Source organism: Cajanus cajan, chromosome 6 (genome assembly GCF_000230855.2).
Source record: "Cajanus cajan strain Asha chromosome 6, NIPB_CcT2T_4, whole genome shotgun sequence".
NCBI lineage: Eukaryota > Viridiplantae > Streptophyta > Magnoliopsida > Fabales > Fabaceae > Cajanus > Cajanus cajan.
This window is the reverse complement of record NC_138522.1, coordinates 64,849,517-64,876,618: the sequence shown is the minus strand read 5'-3', so window position 1 is coordinate 64,876,618 and position 27,102 is coordinate 64,849,517. Positions and strand designations below refer to the sequence as shown.

The 27,102-nt window shown below is 32.7% G+C and overlaps 1 protein-coding gene across 1 annotated transcript; it reads left to right on the top strand.

The window, feature by feature from the left end:
* The first annotated feature begins 2,669 nt into the window (after positions 1-2,669).
* LOC109796213 (protein HUA2-LIKE 2) lies at positions 2,670-25,259 on the top strand. Its single transcript, XM_020355892.3, is given in 17 exon segments — positions 2,670-3,028; positions 3,030-3,116; positions 3,686-3,762; positions 8,835-10,742; positions 11,649-12,099; positions 13,223-13,331; positions 13,470-13,582; positions 13,692-13,879; positions 13,972-14,458; positions 14,569-15,004; positions 15,114-15,281; positions 20,876-20,946; positions 21,067-21,143; positions 21,283-21,344; positions 21,499-21,617; positions 24,511-24,678; positions 25,006-25,259. Coding segments are annotated over 17 exon segments (4,593 nt in total). The 5' UTR covers positions 2,670-2,989; the 3' UTR covers positions 25,039-25,259.
* The last annotated feature ends 1,843 nt before the right edge of the window (positions 25,260-27,102 follow it).

The following is a 27,102-nucleotide window of genomic DNA, read 5'->3' as shown; positions in this document are numbered from 1 at the left end:
TTTAAAAAATTAAAAATTAATTCATAAATAATTATGATGAATAAAAATTATAAGAAGTTAAAAAGATGCTTAAAAATTCTCTTGTTGTACATCCTTGCACAAATAACCATTCACATTTAATATATAATAATTAATTTATAAATAATTATGATAAATAAAAATTAAATTAGATATTTTTTTTTTATTTTAAAAATTTTTTATATGAAGAAAAGTTCCTAAAAATATTTTTGTATATAACCATCATTTATATTTAATATATAGGGATTAATTAATCAATTACCAATTACATTATATAATTTTTTAAATAAATTTTATTTTTATAATTAAATGAAAATTTATATTTTTCTATATTATTAATAAACTTAAATTAAAAATTATTCATGGTGTAAATAATTAAACCTCAGAATTACAAAAATGTGTTTTTAATACAAATTACCATAAAATTTGTTATAGTTGTATATTTAATGAATCGGTGTATACTTTATAAAATGGTTAATTAATTATAAATTATTTTGATATAATTTTCATCAAATCTCAACAAATTTATTGTACATAATATTTTATGATTAAATATTATAGAAAAAAGTTTTAATACATACTCTATTTTGGCGTATTTAATTTTTAACTATTATATCATAATAATTTTATCATCTTGCTTTTCATGAATTTTTTTCTCGGAATAATAGTGGAATTTTTATGAACTATTGACATAAATGATAAGACAAAATTCATATTAATAGTATTATATTACCGGAAGATTCCATCTAAAATGTCTCTTGAATTAATTATTTTTTAAAATATTTATTTTAATTATTTTTTTATATAACAAATAATAATTATTAAATTAAAAATTTCATAAATTGAAGTTATGAATTAATATGAGATAGGTTGGACTATATTTACTCTTATTTCTATTTTACTTAAAAATTTGACTAAATTATATTTATTTGAACTGAAACTCGGCTTGATTAAGAGTCTAAAAATATGAGATGAGATAGGGTGACATTTTAATATAATATGTTAATATTAATATTATGTATAATTAAATTATATGATAACAAAAAATATTAATTAAAAAGGTCTAAAAATTAATTGAATATTTTTATATATGTTTAAAAATAAATTATATTATAATTTATAATAATTATAAAGGTACTAATAAGTTATTCATTCTATGATACTAGATTTGATTCTGTTAAATAAGATTTTAACATGCTTCAAAAAAAAAAAAAGATTTTAACAATAATATTATTAAATACATCATAATAATAATATACTTACTTAAAAAGTAATAATTATTAAAGTAATATTTTGTTTGGTATCAACAATTTTATAGACACTTTTTACCCATTAACTAATATAAACAACTGTGGATTGTCTACTATTATATATATAGTTAAGTAGTTGTAGTGGTTGAAAAGAGAGACCCTTTTAAAGATGATTAACCTATATCCTCCTATGAAAATTGGTAATCAACAAAATTATTCAATATTTCATATTAATAATATAGTTATTCAAAAAAATATCAATTATAAAAATTATATCCTGTTTTGGTGTTTACAATTTTATGGATACTTTTAATCCTTAACTAGTATAAACAACTACCAATTATCTGTATAGTTAACCTTACACTATTTATTTTATATTTTTAAATATTTTTTCAATCTTTTAACAACAAGACACAAAGTGTATATTTTTCTAGTTATTATAAATATAATATAATGTCATACAAAATATTATTTACAAAATATTATTGATATATATTTTTTAAACAAATAAAACATTAAATTGAATTAGACGATATAGGAGATAATGTGAACCAATCCTTTAAAATAGATTGAAAGTAATTTTAAAATTCAAACTTATCTTATTTTCTTTGGTTAAAAACAATGAGAATTGTTGAATTTTACTCATTCCCATTATTAACTATATAGATTTGATCATTTAAATAAAATTATAATTTTAGAATAAATTTAATAATATTAATTAAATTAATTAACTTTCTAAATCTCAATAAATTAAATTCTATGAAAAAGATTTAAAAAAGTAATTTTCTCTTTTTTTCTTTTTTACCAAGCTTAAGTATCTTATAATTCAACTTACACAGTTCAATTTTCACGATGTTTATAACAATATATAAGAATTATATGTTGTTCAAAATTTTTTTTAAAATATTTTTATCAAATTCAAATTATTTTTATCATATTATTTATAAATTAAAATTTAATATTTTTAAAATAAATTATCAATAATAAAAATAAATTTTTTATAATATAATTATTTATTTTAAATAAAAAATTCTAATTCATATATTTAAAATATTTATTTATATAAATTAAAAGTATACATTATATATATATATATTTAAATATAATATTTACCTGTATATATTATTTATGATAAAATTTAGTTATATATAATAAGTATTTAATATATGAAATCCAAAAGCAAAAATCTAACGTTATTAAATTAATGGGGAGTGTTTTTCTCCGGTAATTTATATAATAGTGAAATTATTAAACTTAGGTTATTAAATTAATGGGGAGTGTTTTTCTCCGGTAATTTATATAATAGTGAAATTATTAAACTTAGGTTTAAGCGAGGGAGGCGGTCACGTGTGAGAGGCAACGAAAGTGTTAAAATGAGAGAGAGGTTTATAAGTTTATTTAGAGAGAGCGCACAGAGTGCACGTTAGCGCACTTCACGGAAGTGTGAATGCATATAGTCACCCTAACTAAGCCAAAGCCAGCAGCAGCACCACCAGGCACCAGGCACCAGGCACCAGCTTCTTCCTCCTGAGTCCTCTCATGTCTTTCACTCTCACTCAAACTCTCTCTCCCTCTCTCACTAATTAGGGTTTCTCTTTCGCTTCCTCCATTTTCAATGCCTGCTAATTCCCACTGCAAATTCCCAATCCTGACTACTCACAGACTTTCGCGCTTCGATTCAGAGCCAATTGCTCCCGATTCTTTCACGATTGTTTCGTGCCATGCCGCCTAGTCGGAGAAAGGGCGGAAAAAAAACCGCCGGCGGCGGTGGCGGCCGCTTGCCGCCAGTTTAAGCTCGGCGATCTCGTGCTAGCCAAGGTCAAGGGATTCCCTGCTTGGCCTGCGAAGGTCAGTGTTGTGGCGCTAATTTCTAGTGAATGCTTGAATTTTTGGATTAATTGTGTTTTGCTGTCTAGAGTGATGTAATACTGCTTTGGATTGCATGTTAAACTAGTTTCCTCTGTTGAAGCATGGTGTAGTGCTGCGTGTGTGCCTGGTATTAGTCAATTAATTCGTGTGATTGTTTGTTTGATGTGTGTATTCAAATTTATTGAAAGATTTTGAGCCTGACCTTGATTATCGTTTGGTTTATTTTAAGCTTGTAGTTGTACGGTCGTGCTTTGCTTTTACATGGAAATTTTCTTAATCGAATGATTATCTTGTGGTGATATTTAATGGATGATTCAATCGGGGCCTAGATGCTCTTGGAATTTGATTAGGAACAGATATGGAGAAGGTAAGAGACTAGGGACCATATGTTAAACAACTCAGAGCTCTGCATTGTGTTTTCTATGGTCCTGTTTGGTTTATATGTGTGTTATGGATAGTTGGAGTGTTGGAAATTTTTTATGCCTCTTTTCATTTGTATGTGAAGGTTTTGTTTGCTGATTAAGTTTGGTTTTCTCTTTCTCGGGCAGGTGAGTGAGCCGCAGAAGTGGGGTTTCTCTGCTGATCAGAAGAAAGTATTTGTTTACTTCTTTGGAACCCAACAAATGTATGTATTCAAATTCATGTGTCATTTGATTGAGTTGCTATTGGTATGCATATGGTATTTTTGTTTGATCAGGAATTGAATGCACATGATAAAATTTCACAACCAAGTTGTTTGAAATGGTATCGTAGATATGTGATATCATTAATACCACATTGTTTAACCTAGGGGTATAGGATATTGTAAGGCTTAATTGTGCTATTCTTGTTCACGTGTCATTGATTTGGTGTTTGCTGGAAAGTTATTAGAGATTGCGGTGTTAGTAAGTAATTTTCCTTCTATACTTTCATTCTTTCTATTACACTTTAATGAGGCATGTTTAGATATTAAATTAAAATGTTCATACATCAGGTGGGTTTCCTTATGCCTCCACAGTTGGATTACTTGAAATTTCATTGCCATTTTGATACTTTTCAAGCTAGCTAAAACGGGATGGTTTCAATCATCGTAGTCCACTTGTGATCATAATGATTAGTGCTTATTGATGACATGCTTGTTGGTGTCAATTAGCTTGTCCTTTATGGCATGCATATATTATGTTTGTAACCATATTTAAAAGATTTTGTTGTGTGATAAATTTTCTCTGAACTTTGAGTTGATAATAGTAGTTATGAGCTTTGTCCATATGTGGTTTTACCTTTAAGTGTGGTTCTTGTGAGAAATTGAGAATCAGACCATACATATGTGACTATTACAGTAGTGTCTATTTTAGATTTTTAGTTCCTATGTGCAGAGCAGGGATAAAAAAAGAAGAAGAATGCTAATGGTTCTTATCCTAGTTACTCATAGTTTTCGGGAATTTGATTGTGGTTTGTGGCATATTGCAGCAAAGCAAATTGTGCTGCCAACACACTTGTTTTAGGTCTTTTTATAAAATGCACATCCAAAGTGATTTTCTACTAGAGAAACAACAAAATGTTGCCTGTCAATACTGCATGCAAAACCATTTTGTAGGATATAGGTTGATTATAGTGCAAGCAAATATTGTCCTCGTGGAATTCTAGTTGCTTGAAGCTTAAAAAGGTTCTTATGATTCTAAAAATCCTATATTTATAACATCCATGGTTGACCGAATTGATTTATTCCAACTTGGCAAAGGGTCATAGAATTGTAAAATGTGAAATCTTAACTCATAACATAGATCCTACAAGATTTATAATTCATAGACATGCATCTAAGATAGTATGAATAAGGGAAAAAAATCATAATAACTCATGAAATACTTAATTAAGATTAAATTCATAATTATAGATTCATAAACATAATAAAGTCAATTACTAAATTCCTTACAGAACTTAAATGACCTACAAAACATCTGACACTACTACACTGCAGTAGCAAAACAACTTAAAACCCCTATTTTATAGCTCTAACTATAGTTCATCCAAATTAAAATCACAATCACTTGAGATATCCTTATTTTTTTCATCTTCTCCATCTCCCTGTCCTTCATTAACCATATTATCAAGATGAGTCTGTGGGGTTGGGTTATGAACGGAACAGAAACTGAGAAACAAAGAAAGAACCAACAATTGGACTGTGGGAAAGAGAAACAGAGAAAGAGAAACTGTAATGGGTACGGTGGGAGCAAAACAGATTCACATAGGCAGAGGAAATAAAACAGAGTAAGATAGAGAGTTGGACTCGGTGGAAGAATTGTATATTACCTCTGACGCTATGAGGCTCTGATGTGGTGGAAAAAAGCTTCGTGCAGCAGTTTGTGCAGAGAGGATCTTTGATGTGGTGGAGGATGGAGGAGAGGAGAGCTCCAGTGATAACACATGAGTTCGTGAAAGGTTGAAGGAGGCTTGTGCGAAAGGTTGAAGAAGGTCAGGGGGGTGGTTTTGGGGGAGGCTGGATGGTGTTGGATTTAGCTGTTTAGGTCTAGGAATTGTCAGGCTTAGGTTTTAGAAGCCCAAATAAATAAAAACAACTGAAACCTTCCCAAAATGTGAAAAAAGAAGAAAACCAACGCACAAAAAACCTGGCCAGCAAACTTGAAAAAGCGATGATTCCACCATTTCTAAGCTTTAGTGCAGCAATGTTGCCAATTTTACTTTCATGGAAGAACTTGCCCAGGCCTATGGAAGCTTAGAATCATGCAAGTCTGGCTACCATGGTCATATCCTTTTCTTATAATTTGTCACCTAGAACTCTTTCCCTTAATGCTACCCAATTAAATATAACTTCACTCGCAGCATTTTGTAAATATTTTAGAACATCATACTGATTTTCCCTAAATCAATTTCTCTAAAGTGACTCTTCAATGTCTGAAATATCAAAATTTAGCCAAATGAAAGCTGTTAATATCCTGCAAAAAATCTACTTAAAAATGTGACAGTAACATATGATGTGAGTTGATACAACTTATAGTTAGAGAGTACTGCTTCTAGTGATTTTATTGGATAGAAATGGTTTATATACTGGATCCCAAGTTAAGCTGTGTGATTGTGAATGCTTGTATCCCCATCCTAAATGTTTCGGTTTCTGCTTGGTTCTCTGTCTCCTTTTTGTCTGTAATAATTTTCCTTCTTCTGTTCTACATGTTAGATTCTACTTAAAAAGTACTCTATTGAGTCTTATGTAGTTCATAAATTAGGCTGAGCTTTATCTTGTGTTGACATCCTTGTAACCTATTGTGTTGTGTATTTTAAAATGGAGGAATATTAAATGTTATTTGGGATGGCTAGTTCTCTTTTATATTTTTTTTATTTTTAGATATTAAATAAGATTTGAATAATATAGGTTCAGTAATAATACATAATAGACATTTAATGAGAAGTGCTGCAATGAGGACAGCTTCACCCCAAGTTAATTTGGTACAATCATCAATAAAGGATATGAACCATCCTGCTCTTTAAACAATTGAAATTTCAGAAGATTACCCTTCATAAGTATGCACCAAAGAGAACAGCGTTCTTGAAATCTTTAGACGACAGGAAAATGTACTCTATGATGCTTTGCTAGTTCACAAGATTCACAAGCTAAGTGTTAAAGTGAACATCCTCAAACAAAGCAAGAAACATAGATTTTCTTCAAAAAGGAAGGTGTTGACTAAGCCTTCTATGCTTTGACCACACTTTATTGACACTAAATTTTTAGACATTCTGGGCAGAACTCAGATGTGACAAAATCTAGACAGAATTTTTGGGAGGGAAAAGACTCTTCCTCTCAAGATAACGTAGTCCATTCTGTTCCTTAGTATATCAATTCATTGTCCCTGACCTGGTGGCCTTTCCTGAAATGCACATGAATTAAAAATAACAAAGCAGTCAATGCTTTTAGTGAGTTGGTAAATTAAGAGAAGATTGTTGGAGGTTTTTGAATCACAAATGACATCTTTTATGTAGTGTTGGCAAGAGATCATTATTACCTTTCCCCTTAACCCCAATAGTCTTTCCATCAGCAGCAAAGATGGAGTAATCATTATAACAAGCCTTTTAGGCTTTAAAAAAATTGTGAGGAGTGGGTCATATAGCCATTTACAACTGAATCTATAACCTATGTCTCTGAGGCTGGATTATTAGCCTTAAAATAGTCAACGGGAATGCAGTACGGATACATGATTCATATAGTTACATGATTTGGCACTTTTACATTATTATTACAAAACTTTCTTTAAAGTGCACCTGGCACACAAGGTATGTGTGACAGTGAATTTGATATGTGGGAAGGTTTATTAGAGAACCTATTAACTATGAATTAGACACTTATCTGAATGAGGAACGGAGCTTGAGCTGGCTGTTAAAGTTTCAAGAAAGTTTTTCCACATCTTTATCTGTACTTTGTTGAGGGACTGAACATCAACATTATGTGAAGTAAAAGATTTGACTTCCTTTTTCTCTTCCTCTGTTTTATCCATTTTAATTTCCCTGGTGTGCGTTGGTTTGTTGCAATAAGTACACCATAAATTGTCTGTGCACTTTTTTTTTTTTAACTGAACAGAACTGAATCGAACCAGACCATTTTATAAAAATTGTCTGGTTAAGTGAACCACTTTTTATAAAAAAGAGGTTTGGTTTTTTCTTCAAAATGGTTTGGTTATCCACTTCATACTCATGGTTTTTTTTCCCCCAAAGAACCAAACCATGCCGAACCACTTAATAAAATCGGTTCAGTTAACCAAGCCATTTTTACGAAGTTGTTCGGTTTTTATAATTCAGTTTGGTTTTGCATCAATTCAGTTCAGTTCGCTTTTTTTATACACCCCTAGTTTTTTGGACTGTTTCACTTTCACATATCCTGTTTTGATGTCTCCAGTAACATAAAATTCTGAGATACCTCAATTTGCATTGAGTTCAGCAACCGGGTTGTGATGATAGTGTCTTCTATGTCCCATGTTTTGAACTTCTCAACTCTACCAATGTTGTCTATTGTTAAATATTTTTTGCCATCCAGTTGTACAGCAATCCCCAAATTTTCAATTCTGAATTTGTACTATTTGTTTTGGTGGTTCTAAGAGAATGAGATGTGGCAAAGATGTAGGCCTTGGGTTTTTATAAAAAGGAAGGACAGTTGCACCAGAGCTCCTGTGAAAGCTTTGATAGGATGAGTGAGGTTCTAGAATAATTTTCCTATACCTGATTAGAGGCATTCTCCTATAGCTAAAGAGAATTGATAACTACAATTAAGGTGACATATTTCTACCTACTTGATGATAGATGACAGATTCAAATAAGGAAAGAATATACAAAATTACAGATAATAGTTAGGGAGAAAATGCAGATAATATCTTGTTATATTAGAGAAGATATACTGACAATATTGGTGACAAATTCAAATAAGGTATGATGTGACTTAATAATGATTAAATCCTACATTTGTACTCAATTCGTGGAGGAAGTGATTAACACCAACTAGAAAGTGTTGAAATTTGAGTATTTATTTCTTCATTGATGATTTCATTGAATCAATGTGCATGGTTTGAACAAATTTAATTTTTAAGCTAACTGTAAGACTTTTCATATCTGTGTTGCAATGTGAAATCTCTCTCTTTAGTTATTTCCCTATATACAGGCCTTAATTTTTTTCAGCTTGCAAGTTGTCTTAGTTTGAAATGGCATTTGGTTTTGCAGAGGTTTCTGCAATCCAGCTGATGTTGAAGCATTTACTGAAGAGAAGAAACAATCTTTTTCCAAACGTCAAGGAAAGGCTGGTGAATTTGCTCGTGCAGTGAAGGAGATTATTGAAATTTATGAAAAACTGAAGAGAGGAAATACAGATGCTGACACTAGCTCTGGCGTTGAAGTTGCTAGTGTAGATGAGTCAAATCCGCCTGATCCATCTGCCAACATGGGGTTAAAGGATCAGATGGATGCTCCTTTGACAATTGATTCACAAATGACATCTTCAAATTGTGCGGTTGACCGACCTGAGCTATGTGCAGCTGAGGATGACTCAGCTGTTGCATTGAGGGATGAATCTTATAACATAGAGGCATCATTGGAGGAACCCATTGATAATGGTATTGTGACTTCAACTGTAAAGTCACATTTTTCTATAACTCAGGGAAATAATGGTGGCAACAGTGATGGCAACATACCAGCTGATGCAATTCAGAATATGTCTATAAGAAGGAGTAAACGTATCAGGAAATCACCTGACCTTTTAGGTTGTGATGATACTGATTCACCTGCATTTGCCTCAAATGTTAGCATGGGGGACAATGATTCTGAAATCATTACAATCAATTCTGATGCTGTTAGCTTAAATGAGGGATGTCCAATAGATTCTAATTTAAAACTTGAACAGTCTGAGCCTATTGAGTGTCCTGACGGGAAAGATGATTTGAACAAAGGCCTTGATCTTGAAATAAAGGCTGTTATCAACAAGAAGAAAAGAAAACTAAACAGGAAGAAGGAAACTAATGATGCTGCTTCTCAGAATGCCAGTCAAGGTTTGCAGAATATGGGTGGAAATTCAAAAGAGAGATGCCCTGACCCAGATGGAGATGAGCACTTGCCCCTTTTGAAACGAGCCAGAGTTAGAATGGGTAAATCATCTGCAGAGACAGAAATCAATAGCGTTGTACAAGTTGAGGTGAAAAATGGTAAGGAAGATATTACTGACTCACCCCAGCAGATAATCACATCCTCAAATTGTGAAAATGGTAGCCTTGCTGAAGGAGGCTCATCAGTGTTGAATGAAGCTTTGGTAAATGTTTCTCCTTCAAACTTAATAGCTCCACCAAGTTCTGAAAATCAATCTCAGATTTGTAAAATTAAGAAAGACCAAGTGTTTGGCTGCTCTGTGGATGATGAAGCTGCTTTACCTCCATCTAAACGCATCCACCGTGCTTTAGAAGCTATGTCTGCCAATGCTGCTAAAGAAGGCCAAGCTTGCATGGAGACATCCTCTGTAATGACATCGAGTGGAAGATGCTGTATATCTACTATCAAGAGATGTGCTAGTATAACCATTAATAATCAAGGAGGTAATGATTTAGGACAACAAGTGTTTGATTCTTGTGGCATTGATTCTTCTCATGTTAGTGTGTGTAGTTTCTCAACTCGTTCAAATACAATTATTTCCATGGAGAATGAGTCATCTACAGAAGTGGATAAGCAGTTGGCCAAGTTCCAACAACACGAAACTGGGAAGGATGACATCCCAGGTGCTAGACAACAAGTTGCTGAAGATCTTAGTGATTCTGTTGTTTGTCATCCTGCCAAAATAGATTCACAAATTCAATCACATGAAAAAATTTCTCCTAATCTCGATTTGAAATATAGTCATGTTGGAAGCAATCAAGATTCACCAGGTCCATCTTTGTTACCAAATGGTGATGACAATGTCAGACCTGTGAACCATTCTGATGCATCTGATACATTGGAGCATGGTGGAATAAGTCTTGATCCTGTGGCAGGTTCCAGTGAAAGTGATAAATTGTTACCTCAAAATAGTATTAATGTGCCTCAGAATGTGGTGGTTGTTTGTGAGGATATGAAGCAAGCTGTTGGTGAAAGCAGCAAAATTAATAACATGTAAGATTCTGTTTTAGCTTGCTACAATTACTAGATTCCGATCACTCATATCCATGAGGAGAAAAAGAAAAGATAATGAAAACATTAAAACATTTCCACTGCCTATTTATTTATTCATTTGTGAATTTTTTATTTTATTTTATTTTCTTTAAAGAAAAAAGCTTTTGTGGAGCTAAATTTTTAGCTCATGAGTTAAACACTAAATAAGCTGTCTTCAGCCTATTCTGAAATCTGAGATTTTTGGGTTTCATAAATTGCTCATCAAATGTGCAAGAGGTTGTAGGCTTCACAAATTCATGCTTTTCATTCTCCGTTATGCTTAATATTGTTCATTACAAAATTTGACAGGATGAACTTATGCTGACAACTATGTTCAAATAGTTGTTTTTCAACCTAAACTCTCATAGGTACAGATGCTGCTGTTTAAGAAAAACAAAAATATGGAATGGAGGTAAACACCTCCTGGCAGCACTGAAACTAAGAACATCAATGGGACCTCCTTACACAAAAAAATAAACAAAAAAAAAATAGTGCTCTCTCCTCTCGTAAAGAATTCTTAGCTCTCAGGTATCCAGTATAAACCAAATGATTTTCATGCGTCATGTTACCCCTCTATCCTTTTTCCTCATCATTTTCCACACATTCTGAATCTTCCACCATCCCCTCTCCGTTTGTTGGTGTCAACTCTCAGGTTCTTCTATCCATATCCACTAATTGCCCACTTGGTGAAGTTTGTCACCCCTTCTGCTATACACCTTTTTTATTGGGGTTTATCAAATTCAATTACCAGGGTTCAGTTTGGTGGTGTTGTATGTGATAAACATATTTTAATTAATCTGTTGATGATAATGTAAATGGAAAGAGAACAATTGTTTAATGAAAGCTCATGCTATTCTTTCTTTTCAGGCTTGAAGCTGTGAAAGAGGTAAAGTTTAAAGGTCTAGAGGAGGATATGCATTCTGTTTCAATATCAAATGATTATTCAGGTGAAAAGGGTAATTTAGGCATTCTGTCAAGCCCATCCTTGACTGACGGGAGGGTTTCCCTTCCTCTAGGTTCACCTCCAAATACAACTTCAGTTTGTAATATTTCCACGTCAGACAGTAGTAATATACTTCAAAATGGAAGTTGTAGCCCTGATGTACACCAGAAGAACACTTTATCTGGCCCTACTGGTGGATGGAAAGACGGGATTGTGGCAAATGAACAATCAAGATGTGTGGGGTCAACTGAAGCAGGAGATGCTGCTCTGTTGTACTTTGAAGCAATGCTTGGGACATTGAAAAGGACAAAGGAAAGTATTCGTCGAGCAACACGAATAGCTATTGACTGTGCAAAGTTTGGCATTGCAACTAAGGTAATGCAATGGTACTTTTTGTATTTTGATTTTCTTCCTTTTGTCTATAGGAAGCGATTAATCATTGACTGGTGGATTCTTTTATGTTAAACTAGTTTTACATATGACATGACAAAAGCCTCTTCTAGGTTTTTTTTGGACCAGTATGATTTTTGTGCAATAAATTAAGGGAATTAGATTCTGCTAGCTTTTATAGTCAAGGGATATACCCAATAGTTTTACTTTTCAAGTCTGTTAGCTTTCTTTATTTCGACTTAATTTAAATTGATCCATGGTATCTTGGTGCATGGGCACCTTATCTACTTGACTACTTATGTTGTTAACTGGACAGTGAGTTTGAGCAATCTAAATTCATCAGGTTTATTATTATTTTTACCAAGTAAAAGACAATTGCAGAATATCTGTGAAGTAAAACAATAAAAAAAAAATCTGGCATTTTCTATATAAAAGTTATACCTTTTGATTTTGGTAATCACATTGTTCCGATTCTTCTGCTTATGGTTGAAAAATTTATTGGAATGAGGAAATAACTTTAATTTGATGTCATTTCCCTTGTTCTTCAAGATGGTCTTGATTTTCTTTGCTCTTCTTTATGTTTTATATGCTTGGGATGTTTTAGAAGGCTGATAGGGAATTATTGATAGGATGTGGATTCCTTTAGGAGGAAACATTTGGTCTTGTCATGACCAACAATTTGGAGTCAAGTTCTTTAAGCCTGCTTGGATCTTGAAGATTGTCTTGTGCCTGTTGTAGAATTCTTAGCCTGAATACCTTTTGTTTCCCTAAATTATTAAAGAATATCTTGCTTGTTGTTTTGAAATTATATGGTGGTTTCTTTTGGGCCAGTCTATTATATTTTTTGCTTTTCGTATTTTTTCTTTTGGGCTTCCCAGGATTGCAGAGGAACTTAATTTGTTTGTCCAAGTATTACTAACTTTGCACCTCTGTGTTTTGATTTAAATCTTCTGCACCTTCATGGGAATTAAATCTATTTAATTTGCTTTACAATTATTTCCTATAGAAAATCATTGTACACTCCTTATAAAGGCTTATCATGTATTTTCTTAATGATATATGCATTTTTGGGTGGCTTTGCTGTGGCGGACCTGGCGGTGTATTCTAGGTGGTAGAAGTTCTTATCCACAATCTGGAAATTGAGTCAAGCCTGCATCGGAGGGTAGATCTGTTTTTTCTTGTTGACTCTATTGCTCAATGTTCTCGAGGGTTGAAAGGTAATTGTTTATCACTTGGTGATTGTTGAATCTTGCAAGAAACAAAATAATAGGTGCATGTGTATCTGTTGATGTTACAAACATATCAGAATATATGCATCTAGTACATGTTGATGTTGAACATATGCAATTTTTCAGGAGACATTGGTGGAGTATATCCATCTGCTATGAACGCAGTCCTGCCACGCCTACTGTCTGCTGCTGCTCCTCCTGGAAATGCTGCAAAAGAAAATCGTAGGCAATGTCTTAAGGCAAGTTAATAAATTTCCTGTTTACTGAAGTTAAACATATATGCTCTCAAGTCTTAGATCCATTTTTTGGAGTTGTTATTCTTGTTAAGCTTTCCTCCCAATTATGTAGGTATTAAGGCTGTGGCTGGAGAGAAGAATTCTTCCTGAACGCGTTATTCGGCATCATATCCGGGAACTAGACTCATATAGCAGTTCAGCTTCTGCAGGTTTCTGCTCCCGACGTTCATTAAGAACTGAGAGGCCTTTTGATGACCCTGTTAGAGACATGGAGGGTATGCTTGTTGATGAATATGGAAGGTGTGAGATTGTTGACATTAGATATTTTGACTATATGATTCTTTCTTGTACCTCTGTAAGTCTGTTTACTCAAGTTACATTTGGTCTTGCAGCAACTCAAGTTTTCAGCTACCTGGGTTTTGCATGCCTCGAATGCTTGAAGACGGAGGGAGTGATTCTGATGGAGGGGACTTTGAGGCTGTCACGCCTGAGCATGATTCTGAAACTTGTGAATTGCAAGAAACTGCTCATGCTATTGAGAAACACAGGCATGTGTTGGAAGATGTTGATGGTGAGCTTGAAATGGAAGATGTGGCTCCCTGTGTTGATGTTGAATTGAATTCGATTTGTAATGTTGACAGAGGAAATGCCACACAGTTTGAGAAGAATCTTCCTGTGTCCTTTGCTCCTCCTTTTCCACAGGATGTGCCACCATCTTCCCCACCTCCACCATCATACCCTCCACCACCTCCACCTCCTCCTCCTCCTCCTCCTCCTCCTCTTCCTCTACCTCCACTACCCCCTACATCGCACCTTTTGTCAGCTACCCCTGATCAATATCATGTTGCAGTTGATTCAAAAGTTTTTGAAGATTCACCGGTAGGTTTCACAACTTTTGCTTGGGATTTTTACACTCTGGAATAAGCTGCAGCATGTGACAACTAATGTTATAAGCCATTCCTTTCTACTTGGGCTTTTCATTTTTGCAGACCGTGAAAGCCAATGTACACCATCCTATCGCTCAGCCCTTTGCTGTACCAAGAAATAGTCAGCCTATCAGTGATGCAGTGCAGTACCCAGTCCAGGAATGTAGAGACATGCCGATGCAGATGCCTGAGTCTACTAGCTCTTTCAACACTTTGCCTGCACAATCAACAGACAATATCAGGAACGCTGATGGTGTTACTATGCATAATAGAGGTTACTCTATACCACCACCTCTCCATGTGCCATCCGATCAGTTTTCTTTTGTTCATGGGGAACATCGTATGAGATCTCAAAGGGAGGTTCCCCCACCTCTGTATTCCAATGGGCACCACTTTGTGCCGAACATGATGAGAGAGTATGGTTTTGACAATCATGAGAGATTAAGACCACCTTCATATGATTACCAAGAGAGATGGAATATTCCTGCTTCTTATTCTGGTAAGACTGATGATGCTTGTGATGTTTGAGGTGAAGGGTGGGAAGCCATGCTGTGGTTTGATTTGGTTGTGTATGTATTAATTATCTTTCTTGGGATTTCTGCTTTCAGGTCCTCAGTATCATGATAGAGGTGTGACTGCTCCTTATGGTTGTCATCCAAGTGAATCAGCTAGATTACCAGGTCATGGATGGAGATGTCCTCCCCCGTCAATGGATTACGGGGACTCCATGCCTTTCAGACCACACTTTGAAGATGCAATTCCAGTAGCAAACCGAGGTGTGTACCCTCTCTGTTTGTCAGATTTCCATCAATCACGAGACATTATTTTTTGATTTACTTTTTTCTTTGGATTCCGGGATATTTCTTGAAAACATTAATTGAGGTTTAAGAATTATGTTTCAGGCCCAGGCTTTTGGCAGCCAAGGTGACAGAAATTACCAACTAATGAAGGCTGGCATACTTCTGTCTATCCGCAGGCCTCTTTGGTTGGTTATTCTTCACCAACTAGCATCAATCATCATTGTTACTTATAATTCACTCATTGAATGTTTAGATGCAACCCACTTTTTGGCGTGGGTCCTGCCTTTGTTTAGAAGAGGTGGTTTTGGTTCCATCTTTCTGTACATGCATGAAAGAATCTTTAGAGTTCCTCAGAATCTGCACAGGATATGGTCATAATCTGCTAGACTTGTATATAAATATACATTGCAGCCTCTTCTGCAGAATGCAGAGTAGGAAGAGTCATTGTAGAGTCGTTGGAGAGTTGTAACTTATCTCTAGGCTGCCAACATATCAATTTTTTTTGTTGCAGATTATATAATTTATTTCATGGAAGCCCTTATAGATGTTAGATCAAATACATACCATTTTTGGGGCCGTTTCTCGAAATTATTTTCGTAATATAGAAAATTTGCCCTTGGGTATCTAAGTTGAGTTAGTTGTATTCTTCCCTTCAAGTGTTCCCCTTTATTTATTTGTTTACTTATCTATCGTAAATGTTCTTTTTATTTATTATTATTATTTTTTCATCATGCACATTGTGAGTACTGCGCAGCCTGTAATTTGATGGCTTGACGATAAAACCTTGCACTTCATAAAACGCGTGGGGCATTTCTAGCCACTCCTTGGCTTGATAGAATTTATGAAGGTAGTTGATATGTCGAACTACTCTTGTTCTGTCTCATGAAGGGCATGACTCTTGACATCATTATTTCTTGGAAAAGGTTATAAATTTATTTTTGAAGTGAAGAAATATATGTATATATATATATATATATATATATATATATATATATATATATGTTTTAAGTCCATAATATATTTATAACTGAACTGAAAAGTATATTTGTATGGATATCTTTCTATGGCACTTGAGGATAGGGATGTTAATAAGTCGATCCAATTTAATAAAAAAAACTGATAATTGAATAAATTATTTTTTTATTGGATTGACTCGGACTTTAGATTTGTTGTTGAAAATCGATTAAATTTTAATATGAAATTATACAAATTTATAAATTTACAATTCTACTTGTGTCAGTTGTGTGTATATATATATATATATATTTTTTATATTTCTTTTATATATAATTATTACACAATTTATACTTATTTATGAAAAATATATTTAATTTAAGATTAATTTTTAATATCCATTTGAATATATTATGTAAATGTAATTATACAGTTATTTAAATATGTTTTTAATAGTCTATTTTTGCAGAGTTATACTATTATTAGTGTCAAATATTCTAATATTTTCATTAGTGAAAGCATATATGTATTTTGAAGGTAGAAAGTTATCTTTTTCATGCATAATATGATTTTTTTTTGGGCCCAGTTGAGTGCTATGGTTTTGTTTATAAAGTATACAAATATAATTATAAAGTTATGTAAATTTTTTTTTTATACTCTATATTTGCAGTCATACTACTGTTAGTATCAAATATTCTAACATTTTAATACGTTGAAATCATATGTACTTTGAAGATCATAAGTTATCTTTTTCTTGCGTAATATGAATTTTTATGGTCTAGTTGAGTACTAAGTTTTTCTATAATTTTACCAATCAACATTTTTTTAGCTTAGTAAGAAAAATATCAGATTATCAATGTAATATACCATGTAAGGAAGTGTCATAAAATCTGAATCATTCCATTTAATTCAAACAATTACATTTTATTGAATTGAATTGGATTAAGAAAAGAAGTGTCATAAAAATTGAATCATCTAATCTAATTCAAACAATTACATTTTATTAAATTTGATTGGATTAAGGTTTTTTAAGATAGTAATTTAAAATAAACCAAACTCTAAATTATTTTAATATTTGGAGTTGATAACTTTTTGATTCAAAATAAAATTGATAGAAGTTGATTCTCAAACACTTTTACTTGAGGTACATCTTTCTTTTATAGGAAAATTTTCTTATTTCTTCTTTACAATATATGTAACACTCAAGTTTAGTAGGGTTTCATAAATCTGTTTTGAGAGAGATAGTATGAGAGAGTTTTGCTTCTTTCTTGAGACCCTTCTTTCCTTTTATAGTTGATTAGGGCTAGTTGGTGAAACCCAGAGGACTCAAGTGGAACCGTACAAAGTTGTGGGGAGTGTTTTCCTTCTTTCCTTTTCTCTATAGCTGATTTTGGTTCTCCAAGAGATATGGAAAGCTTACATTGCTTCCATGTGGTATGAATGTTGATTGATACCTTTTGGAATTCCTAATTTTGTGATGTATTGTAGGATTTGTTGGTGGCTGAGTTGTGCAAAAGGGAATTTGGAATTTTTGTGTTCTTGATAAACATTTATCGTTGGGTTGTTTTATGGCTAAGTGATGATGAATAAGTTGTGTGGAAGAAGGAAAAGATGAAGGAGAAGGAGAAGATCCAAGATCTCTATTCCTAGCTAACCCCTTAATTCTCCCTATTGCTTACTCTATTTTGTGTTTTGTGTATTTTTCCCACGTCCCATTTTCCTTTTTTGATATGACCTCCTTTTATATGTTTGATCTAATAGAACAAGGCCTGCATATTTTTATTTGGTCGCCCAACAATGTCCTCATCGTTGAGCCTCAAGAGAATTCTTCAGGGTGAAGAAAGCTCTTATCTCTGAGTATTGGACTTACAAAGATTTAGGTGCTAAGTATTATTCCCTAGAGCCGAGCATTGCGCTCATAGAGATTTAGGTGCTAAGCATTGGACTCATAGAAATTTAGGTGCTAAGCCTTGCTTTTTGATGTTGAGCAACAAATTCTCTATTACTTTCCCTTATTTCTCTCCATGCTAACCTTGAGCATTCAATCCAATGTTGGGCTATCAGACTCTTCTCCACTTTTTTAGCATGGATCTGCAAGGACAACCAATTCATGAGCAAATTTTTGTTGACTTGTTCCTCTTGATGAAATTAACAACTAAAAGGAGCACTAAGCACCATTTGAGTAGTGTTGTGGACAACATGCCTATTATGTGCTTGCTATTTTATGATGAACTATCGATGAAATATTGATGATCATGATGTATGTATCACAATATATGGCGATGAATATCTATGTTGTAAGTTGATAGATGAATTAATGATGTTAAGTTGTAAATTATATGTTGTATAGTTGCTAAACTTGTGAAACTATAGGCATGTGGTTAAGATATATGTCTTAGATGAGATACATAGATGCTAGAGGTAAATTTTGTTGTTTTAAAGTTGGTTTTCCCTCTAGGATCTGTGTGGATTGATATGGAGGTAGTCCAACTATATCTTAATTAAATGACTAATCGAATAAAGTATGAAGTTGAAAACTTAATCTTTAACTTAGTATTGAAGGGTAGTCAATTAACTAATCTCATAGGTGGTTTAGTGTTGCAAACTAATGTCATAGACTCATATCCAAAGTGTTATACCTTGACATAGTACTATACTTCCTAGTTTAAGTAACAAAATTTGATAAATTAAACTAAGTTATCTATACCTATCTCTCTTTGAGACCTGACGTTGTACTATACTTGATTGAAATATGTCTAACGCTATGGTTTGGTAAGGTCAAGCCACTTTGCTCACCTCTGTTGTAAGATATGTCTTTAGTACCTAGTATGCGAGCGAGACAAAAGTAAGTACTTGATTTAAAATAATGTTTTGTGAGTCATGTTGGACGTAACTTGTTTCATATTATCTCTCTAAGCGAGACTACTTTTTTGTATAGACTTGACTAACAATCTAAGAGATTAATATGTAAACGTTTTAAGATTTTAATGTATACAATTTATGTACAAGATGTTTAAACTCTGCATTCTTTACATATTACCTTATATATAGTCAATTGTTTTTGTATGTTAATCCATTCAAATAATTTATATATGTTTAGTTTCTACTTGTTATTGATCTGTGAAATAAGTGTCAAAATCCGTTGAATCATTACAATATACAAGTAAAGAAGTAATCAGTCATTTATGCTATAGTTATTCTATTAGTTGGAAATAATGTTTGCATAAATAACAGCTAAATTACAAATCAAATAAAAATAATTAAATTATAAGATAAAGGAAAAACTTATAAATGACTTAACAAATACTCACTAGAGTGAACAGTCTGTCTACCGGTGAGAATTTGAATAGTTTATTCAAGATGTTAGATTAAAATTTTATTTTCATCGTTTAAAAAAAATATAAAATGACATAACAGTATAAAACCACGGTCTCTGCTGTTTTGAAGATGTTTATCAACAAAATTTTTTCTTCGCTTTTTTACCGATATAAACTCAGATATTTATTTCAATGATTAGCTTATTAAAAATATCTTTTGAAAATCAATAAAATGATTTAACTGTTGTACAAAAGTTTTGGATGTAACTTCTTCAATAGAATTTGTTGGTATATTTTTTTTTGTCTAAGATTCTTGCTTTTTAAAAGTCATTTTTGCGTTCTAACAAATTTTATTTTAGTGGGTCCGAGCAAAATTATTACTTGTCTATTCATTTTTAAAATTTTAACCCAGTTATAAGGAATGGAATTCTTTATCACTTAAAAGGAGCGTAATTATTACTAATCGTTAATTTAAGAAAAGTAAGGATGGAAACTAATCATTGCTTCCCCTCGCAAAAGGAAAAAAAATAAAAAAAATAACAACATCAAACTATGAATTGTTGTTAGCAATCAAATTTGTTTCTCTCATATTTACCCAGAATTTCAAGGCCATGTTATAATTTCAAGATGTAAGAGCGTATGTAAAGGGGGTTGTTTATCTCGTTTCTTCTGAAAAGTGATCAAGTCATGCAAAATTTGTCTGTTCTATAAGTAACATTTTCATAAAAAAACGTAAGGTTTACTATTTTTTTATATTAAAAAAAATAAAAGGACTAGTAATATATTTTTAACATTTTATTATTGTTTTTTATTAAAAACTGTAAAATCAGAAGAAAAAATCATTAAATTAAAATTGGCTCGAGAAAAAATTATAATTTCTAATAAGTTTTAGTTAATAATAAATATATATTCCTATCATCTCTTAACTTTTTTTTTCTTTTCTAAGATGGCATAGAAATGACATTAGAAATGCTCAACGTTGATTATTTTCATTGATCGTAATCACATTTGAAAAATGGAGATAATAAACTAAACTATTGCTTACTGTCACTTTAGATTCTAGATTTTTGGATAATGAATTAAAATATTAAATAACGGGTAAACTCTGTCAACTTTAATCATAAAAAAACATGAAAGTTGTTCATCTGGCGTTACTGGACCGCGAACATAATGAGACGGAGAGTACCATTAAAGTGTTGAAGGGAGAGAGTTTATGAAAGCCAACAAATATCAGCACAACAGAGTGTAGCTTCTAAATTAAGAAACAGGAGAGAGAAAGTTGTAAGAAGTGTAGCATAGCATCACCTCTTTCAGAAATGGGTGCTTCACAATCAGTCACAGAAAAAACCATCCATGAATTCACGGTCAAGGTGAGACACTTAGAAGAATCTCAACGACAGAAAAACCCTATTTTTTTATTTTTTATTTCTATTTGATTTTGTAGATCCTTATAGAAATCTCTTACCATATATGGGCAATGGTTGGTACAGGATGCCAAGGGCAGAGACGTGAACCTCGCCACCTACAAAGGGAAGGTTCTTCTTGTAGTTAATGTCGCTTCAAAATGGTATTTTTATTTTCTCACACCCCCTTTTTCCTAACCAAACTTTCTTAACGTGGTTGCTATAAAAATTCAATCTTTCTTTCTATTTTATCATTTTATTGCTCCTGGGGTAGCTGATTAACTTTGTCGGTGCATGTTTCAGTGGATTTACGGATTCCAATTACACCCAGTTAACTGAGCTTTACAGCAAATACAAAGACAGAGGTAAATTTTTTTTTAGGTTTACAAAGCAGTGCTATTGGATTCTGAATTTGTGCCTTTTCAATGACCACATACTTTTGAACTTAGTTAGACTGAAGGGCCTAAAGGAAATTCTTAAATTGGTCTCACCAGAGAATGTTTTGTTGGTTGATCTCAGGTCTTGAGATATTGGCATTTCCATGCAACCAGTTTTTGCGGCAAGAGCCTGGGAGTAGCCAGGATGCAGAGCAATTTGCCTGTACAAGATACAAGGCTGAGTATCCCATTTTTGGAAAGGTACGGTGCTGGTTGTTTCTGTAAGGCATCTGGATCCTCTACCGATTGTGTTTTTGTCCTTGATATTTTCGAGTATAAAGGCTATAATAAATTGATTTGTTGGTTTGGTTGCACTCTATATATACATTTTTTGTTATTAAATGCCGACTGGTGCAGTAGCTTCAAGTCAGTAATGGTTTGTGATTTTTAAAATGGGAAGAAATAACATGTCATATTGCTCGAGTTGAGTCTATGCCATTCTGTTAGATTTGTTAAGCTCATTGCATCTATTGAGTACCATGTATGATCTAGTTCTGTGTTTGTCTAATACTTTTTTATTATTTATTAGGCCTAGTGAGTATGACCAAAACATTGGCTAATGGATTAAAAGTGTATATAGACGACTCTAACTAATTCTTGAGTTCTTGATAAATGAGCTGCGGGAGTGAAATTTCTTATAAAGAAATGCTTAATGGTGTTTGTTAGCTTAACAAAACAATGGACATATTTCATTGTTAGCTGAGAGCAAGGGTTGGGATTTAAGAATGCAACATGTTCCAATGGGAGGTGTTCCAATGTTTGTCATAAAGTGATGCCATCGATGGTGCTGATTGATGTGATGACAGTATATCCTTGGTATGCTTTCTCATGAAAGTTGCAAGTGCTACTACTCTGAAGCTATGGATAATACACTTTTCACTTGCGCCCGTAGTATAAGTAACTTTTGCATTGATTGAATTGACATGATAAGGACAAGGATTAAAAGGAAAATAATTAAAACTGAACTGGATGAAGCAAAATTTTTGTATAAACTCAGAATTAGAAATTAGTCCACCTACCTGTTATATGTTTGTCTTTGACATGCTCTGCATCAAATCATATTAAGTATGAACACTATTATGAATACTTTACTTGGAGCTATATATAAAATGGTTTGGGCAATGCTAGTTTGATTGGATGAAATATGAATGATGTTTGTGGAGTCAGGTTGTGCCAAAGTCAGAAACATTGGGCTTCTAATATGAGATAAAATATTACTGGTGGCTATGCCTATCCACAATTGGAGGGGTGGAGTCATGATCAAGATATGACAGAGCATGCTTTACCTTATGAAGAGGAACAAGTATTGGGATGATGCAAGAAGCTGTACCTCTTGCAGATGCACTACAGAGATGGAACAGAACATAATTTAAGAAATATAATAAAAACTATCCTTATTCTATCATGTACCCCCCAATTTATTTTATTTTATTTTATTTTTTTTGGGGGGGGGGGGGGTGTGGTGGGGTTGTTTTAATAAAAATTAAAGTTTTGGATGTAATGGATTGGAATCCATTCCATTCTAATTGAAGCAGTCCAAACATTGGAATTTGTTGATAAGATCTCATTTTTTCCTGCTTCAATTCACTCGTTTCCATCAATATAACATGACTTCTCTTTTCAACAGTATTTGGGTGAAACTGAAATACCAGACTCTAGTTATTGTTTTCCTGTGACTCAAGGTTCTGTGAGTGTGCCCTCTTTGAATTATAATTTAAAATTGATTTGGATGGCTAGTCACTAGTCTAAGATTACTATAAAATATAGAACCTCCATGGATGAGAGATGGTTTTCAATATTCTTCAAATGACAACATGAAAACTATTTACCCTGGTTTATAAATGCTGCTATGCAAGCTGCTAAGATAGGTCTAATGGTATGTGATTTAGATAGTTCACAACAGGTCATAGGTTCAAAATTTCCTGTCACCATTGAACCAACAGAATATGAGCAGCAATTTCTGTTAAACTGAACTATTTATTTTATTATTGTGTTGGTTTGTTGTTGACAAAATGGGTTATGTTCTTATTAAGCTATGAACCAACATATCTATTCCATGTTGCATTTGTTACTTTACTGACATATTTTTCCCACCCTGCAAGTTGACTTTCTAGAGTTTTGAGATTGCAATTTTCAAGGTGTTATGTATGCCAGAAATTGCCCTATTTTCTTTTGGATATTGAATTTGAGGAAAAGTTGGTTGTCTTGATAAATATTTATGTTGTCAGTGTTATATACCTTGGGTTACTTGACTTGAAATAAAATCTTTATGTGTGTTGAGACAAAGTGCCATGCTTTTTTTGCTTAGCTGAATTGTTAGTTATTTTGCAAAGTAATTGTGTCATATATTATCATCTCCAACTCCAACCATGTGGGACAGGTCTAATTATAGTTTTCTTCTATTAAAGAAAGGAAATGCTGTGCCAAAAAGCTTTGGTGTTGCACTCGGCTTGCAGTCCCTTGGTGTATATGTTTGGAAAGAAATGCTAGAATTTTCTCTGGAGGGCAATCTTTTTATGAGCTCATTTGGGATTGAGTATATTTCTTAGCTTCCTAGTGGTGTTCTGCTAATGGTCTTTTCAGGGGAGTGTCCTCTTTAGATCTACGGAGAGGTTGATATATTTTTATTGCATGCCTTGTGATCTTTGCTCCCCCCTGCTTTTTTTTTTTTTCCCTCCTTTTAGCATTCTCTTTGTTATCTTTTTTTCCTTTGTGGATTTCTTATCCTCCAATTTTATGTCTTTCTCTTAATAAATTCTTTTGTTTACTAAAAAAGTGAATATTATGTCTTGTCAAATGAGCCAACGTAAAATATATTGTTGAAGGAAAAAAGAAAGGGAAATTTGTTCTTGTGTTGTCATCTAGTCTTTGAAGTTTGAAGGTAATTAAGAGATGCTAAATGAAAAGATGTTGGCAGTGTGGTTATGTTTACATATGATGATTTAGTAATACTAAGAGTCTAGATCCAATTGTTTACCTCGACTTATTTTTTCATTGAGTTATGCATCTCTGTGCTATATTACTAAATATGACATTGTCCATTATTCAGCATTGGGTTGTTAACCATATATATTAAATTCCTTTTTATTTGCAGGTACGTGTCAATGGACCTGATACAGCACCTGTCTACAAATTCCTTAAAGCAAATAGATCAGGATTTCTGGGTACTAGGATAAAGTGGAACTTCACCAAGTTTTTGGTTGACAGGGAAGGGCGTGTCATCCAGCGTTATGGTCCAACCACCCCACCATTGTCCATTGAAGTACTCTCTCTCTCTCTCTCTATTTCTCTCCATGGAGCGCTTATGTAAGATTATGCTCATTCCATTTGGATTTTGGACGTTTCAGCCTTTAATAATGACGGATCCTGTCACTTAAGGCTAAGATGTCAAGATATAAATGTAGTGATGCAATCTTACATGGTGCTCTTAGGATATGCAATAATTTCTCATGTGAATGTGTGTGGCTATTGCTATGTAACTAGAGGCTTGGTATGCAAATGTGAAAAATGCTGATATGTGCTGCTGTTGAAAGTTGAAAGTTGAAATTTGAAATTATTCTCATGTGTAGTTTCCCTGTTGCCTTTACAGAATGACATCAAGACAGCATTGGGGGAGGCTTGAAAGACCTTACAATCACTTCAAACTGGTGCTCCTGTTGAAGATGATTGAAACATAAGGATTGTATATTTTGTAGATGTTTCTTCTAGTGATTATTTCTTATATATTTCATGCCTAGTTTTTTTTTTTCAGTGTTTGTTGTATTAAAATTAAAATTCTGTTTGATCTTGTGATATAAAACGTTATTTAAAGATTAATTAATTGGTTTGAGTTGTTTGTTAGAAGTGTGTTTTCATACTAAAATGCATATAATGTTGATGGTCTCATGGATGCGAGTATCTCCAGGAGTTGCATCACTTATTATAAATTATAATGCTAGGGAGCAGTCCCCACCAAGTCTATCAAGAGTCTATATATATGGATGATATGCAGAACCTATGTACTGCATCTTACAAGAATAAAAATCTTTTTCATTCTCCAAGTTCTCTCGAAAGATTTTGTTCTCTCTTTCTCAATTCCCCCTCCCCAAGAAATAATTCACTGTTTAATGTAAACATAAACGGAAATTTACAATTGTTTTGGGCTGGTAAATGCAATAGCCGCGTCTTCTCTTTCTCTATTTTACATTATTTAAAGAAATCAATTAACTATCAAAGTGTAGAAAACCGTAGCCAACAGGTTATAGGCTTGTAGCCTACAAAATGCAATAACAAAGCAAGGAGGGTTGAGTAGGTTAAAGTGCTGGCTAAATAGCCTTCATGGAATTATATCACGGATCAAATAATTCTTGAATTGGACTTTGGGATTGTTTGAGCTACAACTCAAGATAATCGTGAATAAAAAGAAATATTGAAAGAGAAATGTTAATACATTTTTTTTACACATTTTCTTTTTTCAATTTACTTTATTGTTTGGTGCATTTCATGGGAGTCATTAAATACTAGCAATGAACAACACCCACATGAATTTCATTGGGTAATAAAAAGCATATTGAAAAGGATATGTTTCTACCATTCTTTATTGAAATACCAAATGTGCATTTAGTAAATGCCTTCCAATATTTCACTTAAAATCTCATCTATGATTCCATCCAATTAGCCTACAGGTTGTGATGTCTAAATTCTAACAAAACAACGGAGAATGAAAGGAAAAAAAATATATTAAAGCATCACATGGCAGAGATAGTGATCAAAGTTACCAAGAGCTGCAGCACCAAGTTCCACTTCCCAAATGGGAGTGTCACTGTCGCGTAGCTGAAGGGGTAGACAATCATTCCATTGCACCACTAACATCTTATCTTTTATGATTTTTCAATCTCAGGTCCTGTTCAGATAAGGTTTTGAATGTTTCAATTAGACAAACCTCCTAAAATTATTTCTAAAAGGTTTAGCTAAGTTAAGAAGAAAGCAATAATGACAGCGAATGAACCATCTCACTGATTAAGATTGCTATAATGACTGCAACTCAACCATGTGACTGATTAGGATAGCAATACCAATATGACAACGAATTAATCATGTCACCTAGGTTGTTTAAAACAACTTTGAAATTTATTTAAGTTTATTAAAATAACTTAATTCTTATATTTTTGTTTTCTCATTTTAATAATAATCTCAGCGAAATTTATCTAAATAAGTATTTATTAGCATATTACAATATTGTACAGTCAAATTTATAATATAAGCTCTAGTATGATAGAAATATATTAAATAAGCATTTAACTAAATTGTTTACTGAGAGAGTCTAACTCAATTATAGTTGAATATATATATATATATATATATATATATATATATATATATATATATATATATATATATATATATATTACAATGATTGTAATAATAATTGCAATAATAATTGAATCTAAATCCTTATGTATTTATCTTACTTTTTTACTAGGTTGATCTTGGTGATTGAATTAGTTGAAATAAGTGTGTGAATTGTTGTAAATATCTTGATATTAAATTTGATTTCTATGAATAAGAGAAGAAGAATCATGATTTCTTAATTAATTATATATGATCTAAATTTATTAAAAAAAAGAAATAAAGAAGAAGTTCGTAATTTTTCTTTGATAAGATTCAAAACAGTTTTTTTTCTTCTCTTTTTTAAGCATTTCTGAAG